At 37.3% G+C, this 15,069-nt stretch overlaps 1 protein-coding gene across 3 annotated transcripts in view; it reads left to right on the top strand.

The window, feature by feature from the left end:
* Nucleotides 1-15,069, top strand: part of ACTL6A (actin like 6A) — a 26,609-nt gene that overhangs the window by 10,231 nt on the left and 1,309 nt on the right. For all 3 annotated transcript variants that reach the window (XM_077770570.1, XM_077770572.1, XM_077770571.1), the window contains exons 4-13: nucleotides 681-781; nucleotides 1,606-1,703; nucleotides 6,838-6,932; nucleotides 7,244-7,350; nucleotides 7,447-7,536; nucleotides 9,105-9,166; nucleotides 9,434-9,548; nucleotides 9,702-9,782; nucleotides 11,503-11,598; nucleotides 14,451-14,537. In XM_077770570.1, coding sequence (XP_077626696.1) covers nucleotides 681-781; nucleotides 1,606-1,703; nucleotides 6,838-6,932; nucleotides 7,244-7,350; nucleotides 7,447-7,536; nucleotides 9,105-9,166; nucleotides 9,434-9,548; nucleotides 9,702-9,782; nucleotides 11,503-11,598; nucleotides 14,451-14,537 — 932 coding nt within the window. The remainder of the gene's footprint in view (nucleotides 1-680; nucleotides 782-1,605; nucleotides 1,704-6,837; nucleotides 6,933-7,243; nucleotides 7,351-7,446; nucleotides 7,537-9,104; nucleotides 9,167-9,433; nucleotides 9,549-9,701; nucleotides 9,783-11,502; nucleotides 11,599-14,450; nucleotides 14,538-15,069) is intronic.

Below are 15,069 nucleotides of genomic sequence, written 5' to 3'. Positions count from 1 at the left end.
CAAGAAATGACTTTTCTTCTTTGGACTGTGGCAGAATAAGTTTGTAAACTTTTGAGCACGTCAGTAGTGTCAGATAACATAAAGAGGTCAAACGATATTTCAAATGTGAAGTTTCCACTGGATTTGTCTGTTAGAAGGTCATAGCAAAAGTGCAAGCATTTTCAAGGGAATGTTTAGGTGGAAGCCAAGTTGAAGGCACGTTATATTCTCTGAGGGCTTGTATTTTATTTATTACATATTTATATAATACATATATTACATATTTATATCTTTTAATCTTTTTTCAGGTAGACTGTAGGCATTTTGAATATCAGGTTTAGATCATACCATTCTTTTGTATTTCCTCTTATTCAAACTATATACTGTGCCTCTAGTAGGTACTTACTGAATAATATTTATTTGGTATTTTAGGTCTATTAGGTTAACTAATTACATTTGGGACAGATCTTCGGAGTTGTGATACTGTTGGGTCTGGACGAACCAAAAAGAGGTTCCATATTTTATAGAAGACAAAGATAATGTCTGTATAAAGTACTATCTTATGAAGTAAATCTGTAAGATAAATAGGTTCTGTATATATATTAAAGTATTAATGCTAAAACACAGAAATAGTTTCTTGAAAGATTCTGTATTCTTCTTCAAATAAGCATTGTTTTGAAGGCACTAATCTTATATTGTAGTTGAAGATTGGGATAGTTTCCAGGCTATTTTGGATCACACCTATAAAATGCATGTCAAATCAGAAGCCAGCTTGCATCCTGTTCTCATGTCAGAAGCACCGGTAAGACAAAGACTTTGTTTTCTGAATTTCTCTAGTTGTCATTGTTGTTTTTAACTCATTTGAAGAATGTTTTCTTTTTCTTTACACCGGCGTAGAAGTTCATATTTTGAATTTTGAAAGTTAGGGAAAGGGGGATTACTTTTTAGATACTATTCAAGTTTTTATTTCAGTAATTAAAATATTCAAATAACAAAGCACCCTAAATGAAGTTTGGTTATTTTTTTTTCCAGGGATTTAACATTTGATTTTCTTGGGCCACTTCCCATTTGGGTTTATGAATTGTCCCTTGTGCCCCAAAGGGAGAGTGTATCTGCTTTTATTGTCTGCTGGCCAGGAGAGAAGTCAAATGTGGAACTAGGGCTGGAGATTAGTAGATTGAAGTCTCTTGTGCAATACATTTGGGACAGAGTCCAAAGAGCCCAGAAGGCTAGCATGATGATCCTCAGTTATCAATATTTTGTTACTGTTTTTAACCTCTAGTTTCCTTTATGAGTAGCATCTCTTAAGTAGGAGAATTTGGTGGTTTAAAATGACTAGATTGACTCTCAAGATTTAATACTACTTTATAAGAATCCTGATTTTATGTACTTTGAAAAGTCTGTAACCTGTAGAACTCCTAGCAACAATTTTACTTTTTAATAAATAATAAATTTTAAATTATATTTATTAAATTTACTTACAACATACTTATTAACGTTACTTTCTATGTTATTCTGTTTTTAATGTTTATATCTTTTTAATATAGTGCTGTATTAAATCTTGAAATAAATCAACATTTTAGTTTTTAAACAGTAAAATAACTTGTATTTCTTTTTCCTCTTAAGTGGAATACTAGAGCAAAGAGAGAGAAACTGACAGAGTTAATGTTTGAACACTACAACATCCCTGCATTCTTCCTCTGCAAAACTGCAGTTTTGACCGCGTATCCTTGAAAAAGTAACATTCAGCTTTTTTTTAGAAGTTAATGTGTGGGGGAGCCTGGGTGGCTCCGTTGAGTGGCCGACTCTTGATTTTGGCTCAGATCATGATCCCAGGGTTGTGGGATTGAGCCTCAAGTTGAAGTTGGGCTCTGTGTTGAGCATGGAACCTGCTTAAGATTCTCTTCTCTCTTTCCCTCTGCCCCTCTCCCCACCCCCACTCTGTCTCTTAAGAAAAAAAAGCAGAAGAACATATGTGGTACCATTAAAGATGATGCCCCCAGCAGGAAGACAGGAGCCAATTCTTGCTTGTTAAGTTTTTTTTCCCTTCTCTCTTCCTTTTTAGCTATCTTTTAGTATTTCTCATTGGAACAGTTATACCACAAGTTATTGGAGGGAAATAAAGAAATGCTCCAATCCTGCTTATTAACAAAGTTTTTAAAAATTTTGTTTTTAGAAGGGGAATGTGAATAGAGGGCAGTGTTTAAGCCAGTTGGTTTAAATGAGTTCAAAGATTGCCATTTCCTTTCTCCTCTCCTAGAAAAATGGAAATTGCCTATAGATTCACTTAAGGTTTAATCACCAAATACTTACTCTAGGCATATTAAGGGACAGACAAGAAAATATTCTGTCCTTATCTCAAAGAATTTATAATGTAATATTTTTGTTAAAAGGTAAATCAATTTAAATCGTACTTCAAAGTAACTGACAAAAGGTAAACCAATTTAAACAATACTTCAAAGTAACTGACAAAACTCATGGGGAAGTACATGATTAATTTGAATTTTTTGTATAAAAATTGTGGCAGTTCATCAAAGGAAAATTAGTAGTCTGACAAGTCTTTATGAAGAGAATAGAATTTAGTTGTATTTAGATGTGGGGAAAGGAACCCTGTAGTTAGAGTTCAAGTTGAAATGCTTATAAACTGTAATTTTGAATTAGGAACTTAAAACCTAGCTTCACTTTTTACTCATTTATGCTATATAAACCTCCCTGGATTGCTATAATATTGAAGTAAATTTTACATATATATGAGAATCACTGTAGTAACTGTAATCTAACATTTGTCTATAATGATGTATTTTGGAGATGACTTTAGCAAAAGTGTGGAGATAGAAAGTTTAAATGTCCTTCACAGTGACTTAGTTTATAGTTGAAGATTTATGTTAGACTTCAGAAAGAGTTGTGGAAATCAATTCGGGTCAAACTGTAGAGGCCTTGCATGTTAGATTTTAAAAATTTGAACATTAGACTCTAGAGTACCATTGCAGGTTTTTGAGTAGAGGATGGAGAATGCTAGCAAACTCATTGTGTGCATGTCTCCTTTCAGTACTCAAAATAACCCTGTCAGGATCGTGGTCAAAATAAGCAAACTGGTTCAAGCCCACAATTTGAAAATGACTTCACTGAATTTGAACATAGGTCTGTTTGGCTACTTCTTACAAGGAGTGTGTAAACAGAATTTGGCATTATTCTATGTTTTAACCTTTTGCACCTCTATGTGCCCATCACCCAGGTTCAATAGTTTTCAACACATAGCTAATTTGTAGTAGTTATAACCCTACCCACTATGATTAACCCCTCCCACTAGGATTTTGAAGTAAATTCCAGACATAATTTTATCCAGGGAAACTTTAGTATCTCTAAAAGATTTTACCATGTGTCTTAAAACAAAAAAAAATTAATCACAACTTTTCAAAAAATAATTTAGTATATTTGAGTCAGGACCCAAACAACAAAGGCTATACATTATATTTGTTCAATTTGTCTCTTAGGTCTGTTTTAATCTATAGATTCTCCTCCCTCTGCCCCTTTCTTTCTCTTGTAATTTGTTAAGAAGTAGATTGTCCTGTAGAATTTCCCACAGTTCTGGATTTGGCTGACTGGTGTCCTTTTACTGTGTTCTAGCCCAGCAGTTCTCAAACTTTTCACATCCAGATTTTTTTAATGTGGATTATATCTAGTAGTGTTTACCATCTTGGAAATTAACGTAGAAACCAAAAAAATTAGATTTGCTTATTATTTTAAGTAAACAAATCCATTGTGTGTTAATACAAAATATTTTAATGAAAACTGTTTTCCAAAACCAAAAAAATTATGAGAATAGTGGAATTATTTTACATTTTTTCAAATCTCTTTAACATCAGTTTTAATAGCAGACGTTGGATTCTCATATCTGTCTTTTGCGTTCAGTCTATACTGGAAAACTCCCCTATACACTCATGAGAGAATGATGGTGAAAAAGGCAAATAACATCTTCGGATTTCTTTAAATATTGTTTTGGCTTCTCAGACATTATTGGCCTCAGGACCCTCAGGTCTCCTTTACACTTTAACAAATTGCTGAGGACTCCAAAGAGATTTTCTTTATGTTGGTTGTATCTGTCAGTATTACTGTGAGAAATGAAAACTAGGAATTGTTTTAACATTTGTTTAATTCACTTAAAAATGACCAAAAAAGACCCTTTAAGGTTAACACAAATAACATTTTTATGAGAAAGGTAATTTTCCAAAACAAAAATAATAGTGAGAAGACTAGTATTGTTTTATCTGACTTAATTGATAGCTGGTTTCTTATATCTGCCAACCTCAGGCTCTCTTCTCTTGACCCCTCAAGCTAGTAAGGTTTTTCTGTGGTCCAGGCTGCATACTGTTGGAGAATGCATTTAGCTAAAAATGTAGCAAAATCACAGAACTCCTAGGTGCTGCTCTGATTATCAAGAGTGGATTACTCTTGGGGCACCTGGGGCTCAGCCGGTTAAGTGTCCGACTTCAGCTCAGGTCATGATTTCACCACTTCCGAGTTTGAGCCCCGCATCAGGCTCTGTGCTAGAGCCTAGAGCCTGCTTCAGATTCTGTCTCTCCCCCTCTCTCTGCCCCTTTCCCATTCGTGCTCTGTCTCTTTCTTTCTCAAAAATGAATAAACATTTAAAAAATTACAAAGAGTGGATTACTCTTTGTTCTCCATGTTTGTGTTGGTCCCCCTGAAGTCCTGCCCCTGAATAGTACAGCAGTCGGTCAGAGATTTGGGTACTTTTTATACTCTGATTTTGGTTTTCACCCATTCTGTGGTTCTCTGGCTTAAGTGTCTAGCTTTTCTTCCAGCCCTGAACTCCCTTTACTGTTCACTCAAGGTGGTAAAATTGCAGTTTTCCACCACTGCTTTCCCAAGCCATACCCATGGAGCTGGGGAGCATTTTTAGCTACAGACTTCTTACCCCTTCCATTTGCAGTTTTTTTTTTAATGTTTTATTTATTTCTAGGAGAGAGAGAGACAGCGTGAGCAGGGGAGGGTCAGAGAGAGAGGGAGTCACAGACTCTGAAACAGGCTCCAGGCTCTGAGCTGTCAGCACAGAGCCCGACGCGGGGCTCGAACCCACGCACCGCGAGATCATGACCTAAGCGAAAGTCGGACGCTCAACCGACTAAGCCACCCAGGCGCCCCTGTTTGCAGTTTTATGAGAATAAATTTTGACTGCTTTTGAACACTTTCCAGTATCTTAAAATGATCATTTAAGATAATTTGTCTAGATTTTATGATTGTTGTTTATAGGAAGGTGCACATACTATTATGTCACTTTTTAGTGTGGTGTCACTGTATCTGACACTTTGTACTTATAAAGCATAAAATTAATGTTTTATATATAGTTGACCAGAGGCCAAAAGAGTGCCAGTAATAGCAAAGATAAATTACCAACCTGTCTTTCTGGCCATCGATTCTCATGGATTCTGATCATCCTTACCCATTGCTGGTTTTCTGCTGTTAGCCCTTCATCTCTCTTGACGGGCTCTTTCAATTATCCATTTCCTTGGCTTCAGATCCCAGTTACACACTAACAAATTCCACATCTGTATCTGATCCTGTATCTCAGATCCTTCTTGTGAGCTGCAGGCTCAAGTCCAGTTGCCTTAGTGGAACTTTTTCTATTAGCTCTCTGTTTCAGCACTTGAAACTCAGTATGTCTGAAGTGGAATTAATATCTCCCCTCAAATTTCTTCCTTCTCCTTGTGTGTAGTTGCCCAAACCAGAAATCTTCCTCTTTAACTTTAGTCCGTCATCAAGACCTATTTTCTTCGCCCCACTACCTTTCAGATATTTATTTCTCTCTACCGCCACTGCATTACGTGCAAGCTATTTGAGGGATTACTGCAACCCTTCCTCCTCTCTTCCCCATTCTTCCCACTGCCGTGCTAATAATCTTTGTTAACTGCCAGCTGCTTTAAGCCAGAATCCTCTTCCACATTCTTTCAGGCTCTGCCAGACTACTTGCACTTCACCATACCCTCTTGCCTCCTGGCCTTCCCACATATTCCTGTCTTCCCCGCCTTCTCCTCCCTAGCTTACTTGCATTTCCCCAGTATCCCTGGGGCACCCTGAGCTGTCATTTTCCCAGCTTTACTGATCTCTATTAAACAGGATATCCTTCAGGGCAGAGTCCATTTTGGGTCACCTTTTTGTGCCTTCTGTTCATAGGATTGTCAGTGCCAAGAGGACTCCCCTCCCTGATTAAGCACCAGACTTCTGACTAGGCATGTAATAGATGCACAGTAAATACTTGATGACCAAGTGAATGGCCCTGCTCCTAAATACTGGTTTATGATGTTCACACAGTTGGGCCTTCTGCAGTAGAGAGCTGTGGACGATGGAATCTGCCAATATCTGCTGGCCATTGAATCCACCTGGAATAGCTTTCCCATTGAGTTGTGGGAACTGCCACTCAGCTGCCAAACTGCTGAGATGTTTTTTCTTTAATCCTGTGTGGAGAATGGTTTTGGTTCCTAGCTCACATGCCACAGCCTCCCACTGTTCTTACCAGGTTTCTCTTGATTTTGTTTATTGCCTCTTAGTTTGTTTTAAGTCATTTACTCTGGCTCCAGGGAGTTTGAATGATTGTGCTAATTTTGGCCAGTTTAACAGATGTCTCTCTGGGATAAAGGTCTCTCTGACCTCCTTTCACCATCATTTCAGAAGTCTTGCCTATTGTTATTTGTCTAGAAGCCAGAGTTACTTCACACCAATATTTATCCCTAGATTAACACATTTTAAGCCATAACACACATTTAAAAAGGAAACTTTCCCTTTATATTAAACATTATTTTGGAACCTTGATACTTTCTTTTCCTTAATGCTTTATACTAGATTTGCTAATGGTCGTTCCACTGGTCTTATTTTGGACAGTGGAGCTACTCACACCACTGCAATCCCAGTCCACGATGGCTATGTCCTTCAGCAAGGTAATGCATTTAACTAGGGTGCACGGAGATGATGTTAGCTGCCATGAGAACGTAGATAATGAAATAGAGCAGTGAATTGGACCAGCAAGTCATATCAGTTTCCAAATAATATCTCTTTTTTGGGAGTTTTGAAAAAACCTTTAGTATATAATGCATATTTAAAACTGATGCATGGCTTCTTTCATGCTTAGAGAGTTCAGTTGATTCTACTTGAAAAGATTATTCATATGTAAATACACAGAAGAAATTTGTCCCAGGGAGTTTGGGTTTAATGCTGTCTTGTCTTAGCCTTGTTTAATCTGTTGTCATAGGCATTGTGAAATCCCCTCTTGCTGGAGACTTTATTACTATGCAGTGCAGAGAACTCTTCCAAGAAATGAATATAGAACTGATTCCTCCATATATGATTGCATCAAAAGTAGGTGATGCTTGAGGTTTCATTTTGGAATTTGTCTCCAGCCTCCCACCCCATGTCATGAACTCTGTTAACCTAGCATGTGCTCTTTGTACTCAGGAAGCTGTTCGTGAAGGATCTCCAGCAAACTGGAAAAGAAAAGAGAAGTTGCCACAGGTTACAAGGTCTTGGCACAACTACATGTGTAATGTAAGAACCTTTATTCTCTTTACAAAAGTTTTATAGGCTCTAAGTTGTGTGTGTGTGTGTGTGTGTGTGTGTGTGTGTGTGTGTGTTTAATTTATTTTGGGAGAGAGAGAGCATGTGAGCAGGGGAGGGGCAGAGAAAGAGGAAGAGAATCCCAAGCAGACTCTGCACCATCAGTGCAGAGCCCAATGAGGGGCTCGAACTCATGAACTGTGGGATCGTGACCTGAGCTGAAATAGAGAGTCAGATGCTTAACTGACCCTAGGCTGTAAGTTTTTGAATAGAATTGAGCACTTTATATTTTTAATGATATTTTGCAAACAAAATTAGTATTTTGAGAAGGAAGGGGTGCTTTTCATGTTTGTCAAATTATCTCAACAAGCTAGTATATATATTCATTTGGATTACTATGATGAGACCTGGAAGGAACTTTGGTTTTGGAGTAAAAACAAGTATTATGGTATTCAGTACATTTTTTTGTCTAAGAAAATGGTTTTAGTCTATAGAGACCTGCTGGTGTGGCTCAGTTATGTTCGCTCTTTTAACACCGGTCAGCCATATAAAAACAAGTGTCCTTATTCAAAGCAAGGAACCAATAAGATTTTCTTTTACTAAAAAATCCATCTCTGAACATACACCTTACTGACAGGAGGAGAGGTGAGTAAAACCTCTCACACTACAGATGTACATTCATTTCTAATAGTAAAAGGATTTGAAAGTCATAATTTACTACACGAGGGATAAATCCTATCTGACAGGTTTTTTTGCACCTATAGATAAAGATTTTTTGTGGGTGTTCAGTAGAAGGGAAAATTGTGAAGTTGATTAACAGTGTTGCCTAGAGATTAGGCAGGATTTTTCTTTTTTTTTTTCCCCTAGGAGAGAGAGAGAGACAGCGTGAGCAGGGGAGGGTCAGAGAGAGAGGGAGACACAGAATCTGAAGACAGGCTCCAGGCTCTGAGCTGTCAGTCAGCACAGAGCCCGACGCGGGGCTCGAACCCATGAACCGCGAGATCATGACCTAAGCGAAAGTCGGACGCTTAACCGACTAAGCCACCCAGGCGCCCCATAGGCAGGATTTTTCTTTAGCAGCCCAGAGGTCATATGTCTTTCACAGCAGAATTTTTAATTGTTTTAAACTATATACAGTCATTAAAAGTTACATAAGATGCCACACGTGCACATATATATATATACATTCAATAATGAAATCATCTAAGTCTAGGCTTATTTTTAAGGAAAAAACAGTGTTCTGAAACCAGTTTTGCTATGCAGGACTGTGGTAGGTACAGGGGTTTCTGATTATTTTTATCTCATCAGTGTTCCATAACTGTTGTAATTTTAACATGTTATAATTTAGTTTCTAGTTTAAATGCTTAAAATTGGGTTTTTTGATACTCAGAGTCCTTGCTGGGTAGATTTATTTATAGCCTTGAAAAGACATAGCCATCCAGGAATGTGTTCTAGTTTCATTAAGAAAAGTATTTTAAATATAATGTTACAAAAGTATAAATTGCAAAGACAAGTCTCCATAATCTGTTTCTCAAAAACTTTTTTTTTTTTATCCATAGTGTGTTATCCAGGATTTTCAAGCTTCAGTACTTCAAGTATCAGATTCAACCTATGATGAACAGTATGTTTTCTTGTCTACAGGACTTACAATAGCCCATTAAAACCTTCATACTAATCTTTTAAGCACTGAATACTTCATAACTAAGGAAAGAAATTGATTCATTTTGTTAAAAATTGCAGAATATGCTTAATTTGTCTAACAGTAAAAAGTTAAATACTGATTAACATAAAAGATATTCTCTGCTTTCTTACAAGTTGATAATTTCTTAGTTCATAATTTTGAAGAGGGTTTTTTTGGTTTTTTGTTTAATGTTTATTATATTTTCAGAGTAGCTGCACAGATGCCAACTGTTCATTATGAATTCCCCAATGGGTACAACTGTGACTTCGGAGCAGAGCGGTTAAAGATTCCTGAAGGGTTGTTTGACCCTTCCAACGTAAAGGTGTGAACGCTATTTCATAATCAGCTTGGCCTTTCCTGTGAATATGGAGCTCTTGTGTAATTATATAAAACCTATAGAAGACTGACTAGAAATTTTTGGGTATGCTGTGTTTGAAGTTCTTCTGTGTGACTACTCATTTTCATTTTGTTGTAGGGATTATCAGGAAATACAATGCTGGGAGTCAGTCACGTTGTCACCACAAGTGTGGGAATGTGTGATATTGACATCAGACCAGTAAGTGTCAGCCTCCTGTTTATGGCATAAAGGTATCTTTTAGGGTAATGAAATGCCCTTGAATCATTATTTAATTTGGCAACTTTGGCCATTCACTTTGAAGTCCATTTTAGAATGTGTAAAAATACAAAGTACTAGAAAAGGAAAAATGCAAAATGTAAGAGCTATGGTGTCCAGTGTGGTAGCTACCACCCACATGTGCCAATTTAAATTAAAATAAGTAGAAATTTTAAATTCCGCTCTTCAGTTGCACTAGCCACATTATAAAATGGCTACAATGTGACAGTGCAGATAAGGAATGTTTCTGTTCTCACAGGAAGTTCTTTTGGATGGTGATGTTCTAGAGAGTTCCTAAAATGTGACAAGCCAAAATATATATTACTGATTTTTTTTTTCTGTATAGTAGTTTTGCTGTTTTTAGTGTTCAGGAAGGTATGGGTTTAAATTATGTAACTTTTACATGGAATGTAATTTAGATATCTTCTTAACCTTCATAATTTTTGTGTTTTGCCAAGTTTTAAATACTCCATGTTATATATATATATACACTAATTATTAGGGTGATTATATGTTAGCTAAACCCTAGATTCAATTTGTAGCCAGCATATATTGCCTAGATATTGTTGGAGTTGATTTCATTCGCTTAGAGCATAGTGCTACTAGCTAGGGGTGTATAAAAACCATGTTGTTCAAAAAAGACTTTTGGGTGACTACGAAAAAATGTTCATTTCAACTAGCCACCTAGCAGGCACTTGCTGCTTCTAAGATGATTAGGGATTAAGTATGGAATTTCCTTAGCCCAAACTCAGGGCCACTTTGGGGGAAAACAGTTGATTGAATTATACTTACTGTAAGACTGTGATAACTTTCTGTTTTGGTGAGATTTCTCCTTTAGTTAACTCATGTTGATTGCAGAGGGGATGCTTGTTTTCCATTTTCTCTTAAAAAAGTTAGATGATTTAGACATTTGGAAGACATTTTTAAAATATGAACTTAGCCACTAAAAACATACAGGCTGACATGTATATTGACTAACAGGGATTCAAACAACAACAACTTAAAAACAGGCTGACATTTAGCTTTCTGATGCATACATGCAAATTACAGGTTAATATACTCTTACTGTTTAGGGAGGTATCAGCATGTGATTTTTGAAAAAGTTCCCCATGTGGTTCTGATGCCAAATACCCCTGCAGAAGAGAAAGGTCACAGTCATTTTGGCCAGGGATATTGTCAGATTCTGCATTATCCATCATAATCATTAGATAATCTCATTGTCTAATTTTAAATACTGTTAACTTCTACATGAGCATTCTGAGATGAAGTCATTATAAAATACACCTCTAACTAAATATTGGCAGCTGTCTGCCAAAAAATTATGCTTGGGTTTTAGAATAATTGCTGTAAGTTAGTGGTTCTTAAACTTTAATGCACATTAGAATCATCTCGAGTTTTAAACAAACTAACAAAACCTTTGTCTGGGCCCCATCCCCAGATTTTTATGTAATTGCCCCCAGGCATTGACGTTTTATAAATTCCATAAATGAGTTGAATGTGCAGCCAGGATTGAGAGCCACTGGATTAAGCTACAAGGTCTGTATGGAAGTAAAAATATTTAAAAAGAAAGGGTAAATTGTAGAGGAGGACATAGTTTTAGTTGTAGTTGTGTTTAAAACTTGGAAACATTTGGAACTAATTTATTTTTGTTTTTTTATCCTAGGGTCTCTATGGCAGTGTTATAGTGGCTGGAGGAAACACACTAATACAGAGCTTCACTGACAGGTTGAATAGAGAGCTCTCTCAGAAAACTCCCCCAGTAAGTTGTTCTTTAGTGGTATTTTTCAGTCACAGGTGTCCTCATCGCTGGTGAAGTCTTAGAAGGTTTGTTTCTCAGTAGTCGATTGATATTCTGTGTGTGCTTGATAACAGTGTTACCTAAATAAAGTTAATATCCCTTGTTCATCAAATTTTCATAGATGACATCTTCTAGTTACTCTTGTACTATTTGAATCTTTTATTCGTTTATTCCATACTCAAGTACCTGTAGTGTGCTAGGCACCAGGGCTCTAAAATATAGTCCCTGCCCACTAAAGGCTCAGTCCCCTAGGACAAATAGACAAAAATAAAGACTGTAATGTGCTCAGTGGTTCCATATGTCATGAATGAGACACTCTACGGAACACTATGGAGCAAGCACTTAACTCCCTCATGAAGAAGCTGTTTGAATGAATAGAAGTTCAGCTAGTTGGTAATTTACGAAAGAATATCTAAGTGGAGTTATACCATGTGCAAAATATGAAGGGAAAGTGGCATATTCCAGTACTTCAAAGTAACTGGCTTGTAGTCTGTGCAGAAGTGGGAAGAGTGATATGGCTGGAAAGATGGATGATGTATTGGTATTCTAGGGATGCTGTAACAAAATACCACAGACTAAACTAGGTGGTTAAACTAGGTGGCTTCAGACAACAGATAATTTATCCTATCTCTGTTCTGGAAGCTAGAAGTCTGAAATTGACATGTCCACAGGGCCATGCTCTCTGAAAAGTAGAGCTGAGAATTCTTTTCCCTCTTCTTAGCATCTGATGGTTTGCCAGCAGTCCTTTGTTGTTTCTTAGACGTAAGTGTTGGAGCTGCAATCCGTCTCCATTGTCATAGGGCATTCTCTCACAGGTCTCTTCTCTTTATTATAAGAACTCCAGGGGGCTGCCTGGGTGGCTCGGTCAGTTAGGTGTCTGGCTGTGGCTCAGGTCATGATCCCACGGTTCGTGGGTTCAAGCCCTGTATTGGGCTCTGTGCCGACAGCTCAGAGCCTGGAGCCTGTTTCAGATTCTGTATTTCCCTCTCTCTGTCCCTCCCCCGCTAGCTCTCTTTCTCTCTCTGTCTCTCAAAAATAATTTAAAAAAACAACGATTCCAGTCATATTGGATTAAGGGCCCAACTCTGCTCCAGTATGACCTTTTTTTTTTTTTTTAATTAATGTTTATTTGAGAGAAAGAGAATGCAAGTGGGGGAGGGGCAGAGAGAGAGAATCCCAAGCAGGCTCCTCGCTGTCGAAGCAGAGCCCAATGCAATGCTCAATTCTGTGAACCATTAGATCATGACCTGAGCCAACATCGAGAGTCAGACACTCAATCAGCTGAGCCACCGAGCTGCTGCCCCACCAATATGATCTTATCCTGACTATCCTAATTGTATCCTAATTGTATCTGCAAAGAACCTATTTCTAAATTAGATCACATTCACAGGTACCAGGGATTAGAACTTCAGCATATCTCTTTGGAGGACACAGCTCCAGCCACACAGATGGGTACCAGGTCATGTTGCTTATTAATAGGGAACTTACAGGATAAAATTTGGCAGGGGACTGCAGAGCTCCTATGTTTGTTTTAAAAAGATCACTGGGTGAATTGTGAAAACTTTTAAAAGGATTTGAAGAATGTGGCTTGGGGAGAAGGTCTGGTCACATTGATAACAGAGTAGTAGTTATAATCTTTATTTTTTTAAAAATGTTTATTTCTTTTGAGAGAGAGACAGAGAGGGAGAATGGATGAGCAGGAGAGGGCCAGAGAGAAAGGGAGAGAGAGAGAATCCCAAGTAGGCTCCACGTGGTCAGCACAGAGCCCAATGCAGGGCTTGATCTCACAAACCATGAGATGACAGCTGAAATCAAGAGTTAGATGCTCAACCCACTGAGCCCCCCAGGGCCCCTAGTCATAATCTTTGGATTTTAAAACTTCCATCAAGTAGTTTTTTTGTATGTACTTTGTATTAGTTATTACATTAAAGGAAACTTATTAGGGGTTACACGGGTCTTAATAGTATCTGTAAAATTTGTATATTTGGCAATATACAAATTGCTTTTTGTTTCTCATATAAAGGAACATTTTACATGTGGAACATTTTTATTATTGTTATTTAAGTTATTTAAATATTGATATAGGCACAGGATGAATGCTTAACCTGTGTTTACTACATTCTTGGAGATATAGTCTGGAATAGAATTTTATTATAATACTAATCATTCGATTTGATAGTAAATCCCAGAATAACAAATACAGACTTGGGCTGTCCAAGGTTTGGTCAAGAGCAGTTAGATATTATCCGTGTCATTTAGGAAGCAATTAAAAATAAATGAAATTTTTTGCAGGAAAAAAATTTCATTGCAACAGATACCAACCAGTTCCTCATCTACAAAAATCCATGTTCATCCCTCCTGCTCCCAAGCACTCCCTCCTCCCATATCACATATTTTACTCCCAAAACATATACATTTCACTGCTACATGAACACATAATTTGTGTTCATATAAAATAATAGGAGAGGATCAATAATTTGAGAACTACCCCTGGAAACAAAGGCCTAGGTATGGGGGAAATCTCTTGATGCAGGGAGACAGGAAGCAATAGTACTGAGCCACAAAACCATGTTTATCAAGAGAGTATGAGTTCAAAACATAAATACTCATTTGGGAGGAAAGCAGTTTTAAATAAAAAACATGAGATCTAATGTCTGCATTTTGACATGGAAGTGGAGGAGTGGGTGGAGTGACCGAAGAGGATAGGAATTAGGATAGGATACTAAAAAAGTAGTAGTTAGAAATTTTCTGAATTGAGTCACCTGTCACATTATTTGATTGTACTAATACTTATTCTTCCCTCTCTATTTTAGAGCATGCGGTTGAAATTGATTGCAAATAATACAACGGTAGAACGGAGGTTTAGTTCATGGATTGGTGGCTCCATTCTAGCATCTTTGGTTAGTAGTTAAACTACTTTGAAAATAGTTTTATTGAATGATGTAAGTGTACCAGTGAATATAAACCAAATTTAGTAAAAAGACTAAAAATAATTCCAGTGCATCATTTATCTTTGTATCTTGTAACTGTCAAATGAGTTACATATTCTAATTTAACAAAACGCTTTAGTGCCTTATCAGTCACTACTTGTCAGCCCAATTTCAGTCTCCCTTCTCAAACAAAGGTAGGGATTCTACTAACATACTCCTGCCCTTTTCATTCTCCCGTTGGCACTGGTGAGGATTTATCTGTAGCACATTTAAAGTTAAATCATTCCTTCTCAGGTTCTGGTTGCTCCCTGGCCTCTTGGTGAGGTCGAGGAGTCAGGAGTTGGTTCTTGGGGCAAATAGTTGAAGTCATGGTGCTGGGTTTCTCATGTTGCTTAGACGGGTGCCTGTCTTGAATCAGCAGGAAAATCCTTGTAGTTATCTGCACCCTAAACTTGGAGATTTTCCCCTTCGTCTCAGAGCAGCCAAAGTAAACGTCAGGAAG

The sequence above is a fragment of the Crocuta crocuta genome, unplaced genomic scaffold (assembly GCF_008692635.1).
Source record: "Crocuta crocuta isolate KB4526 unplaced genomic scaffold, BGI_CrCroc_1.0 scaffold256, whole genome shotgun sequence".
NCBI classification, from domain to species: domain Eukaryota; kingdom Metazoa; phylum Chordata; class Mammalia; order Carnivora; family Hyaenidae; genus Crocuta; species Crocuta crocuta.
The sequence above is the reverse complement of the archived record's forward strand: the minus strand, read 5'-3'. Positions and strand labels throughout refer to the sequence as shown.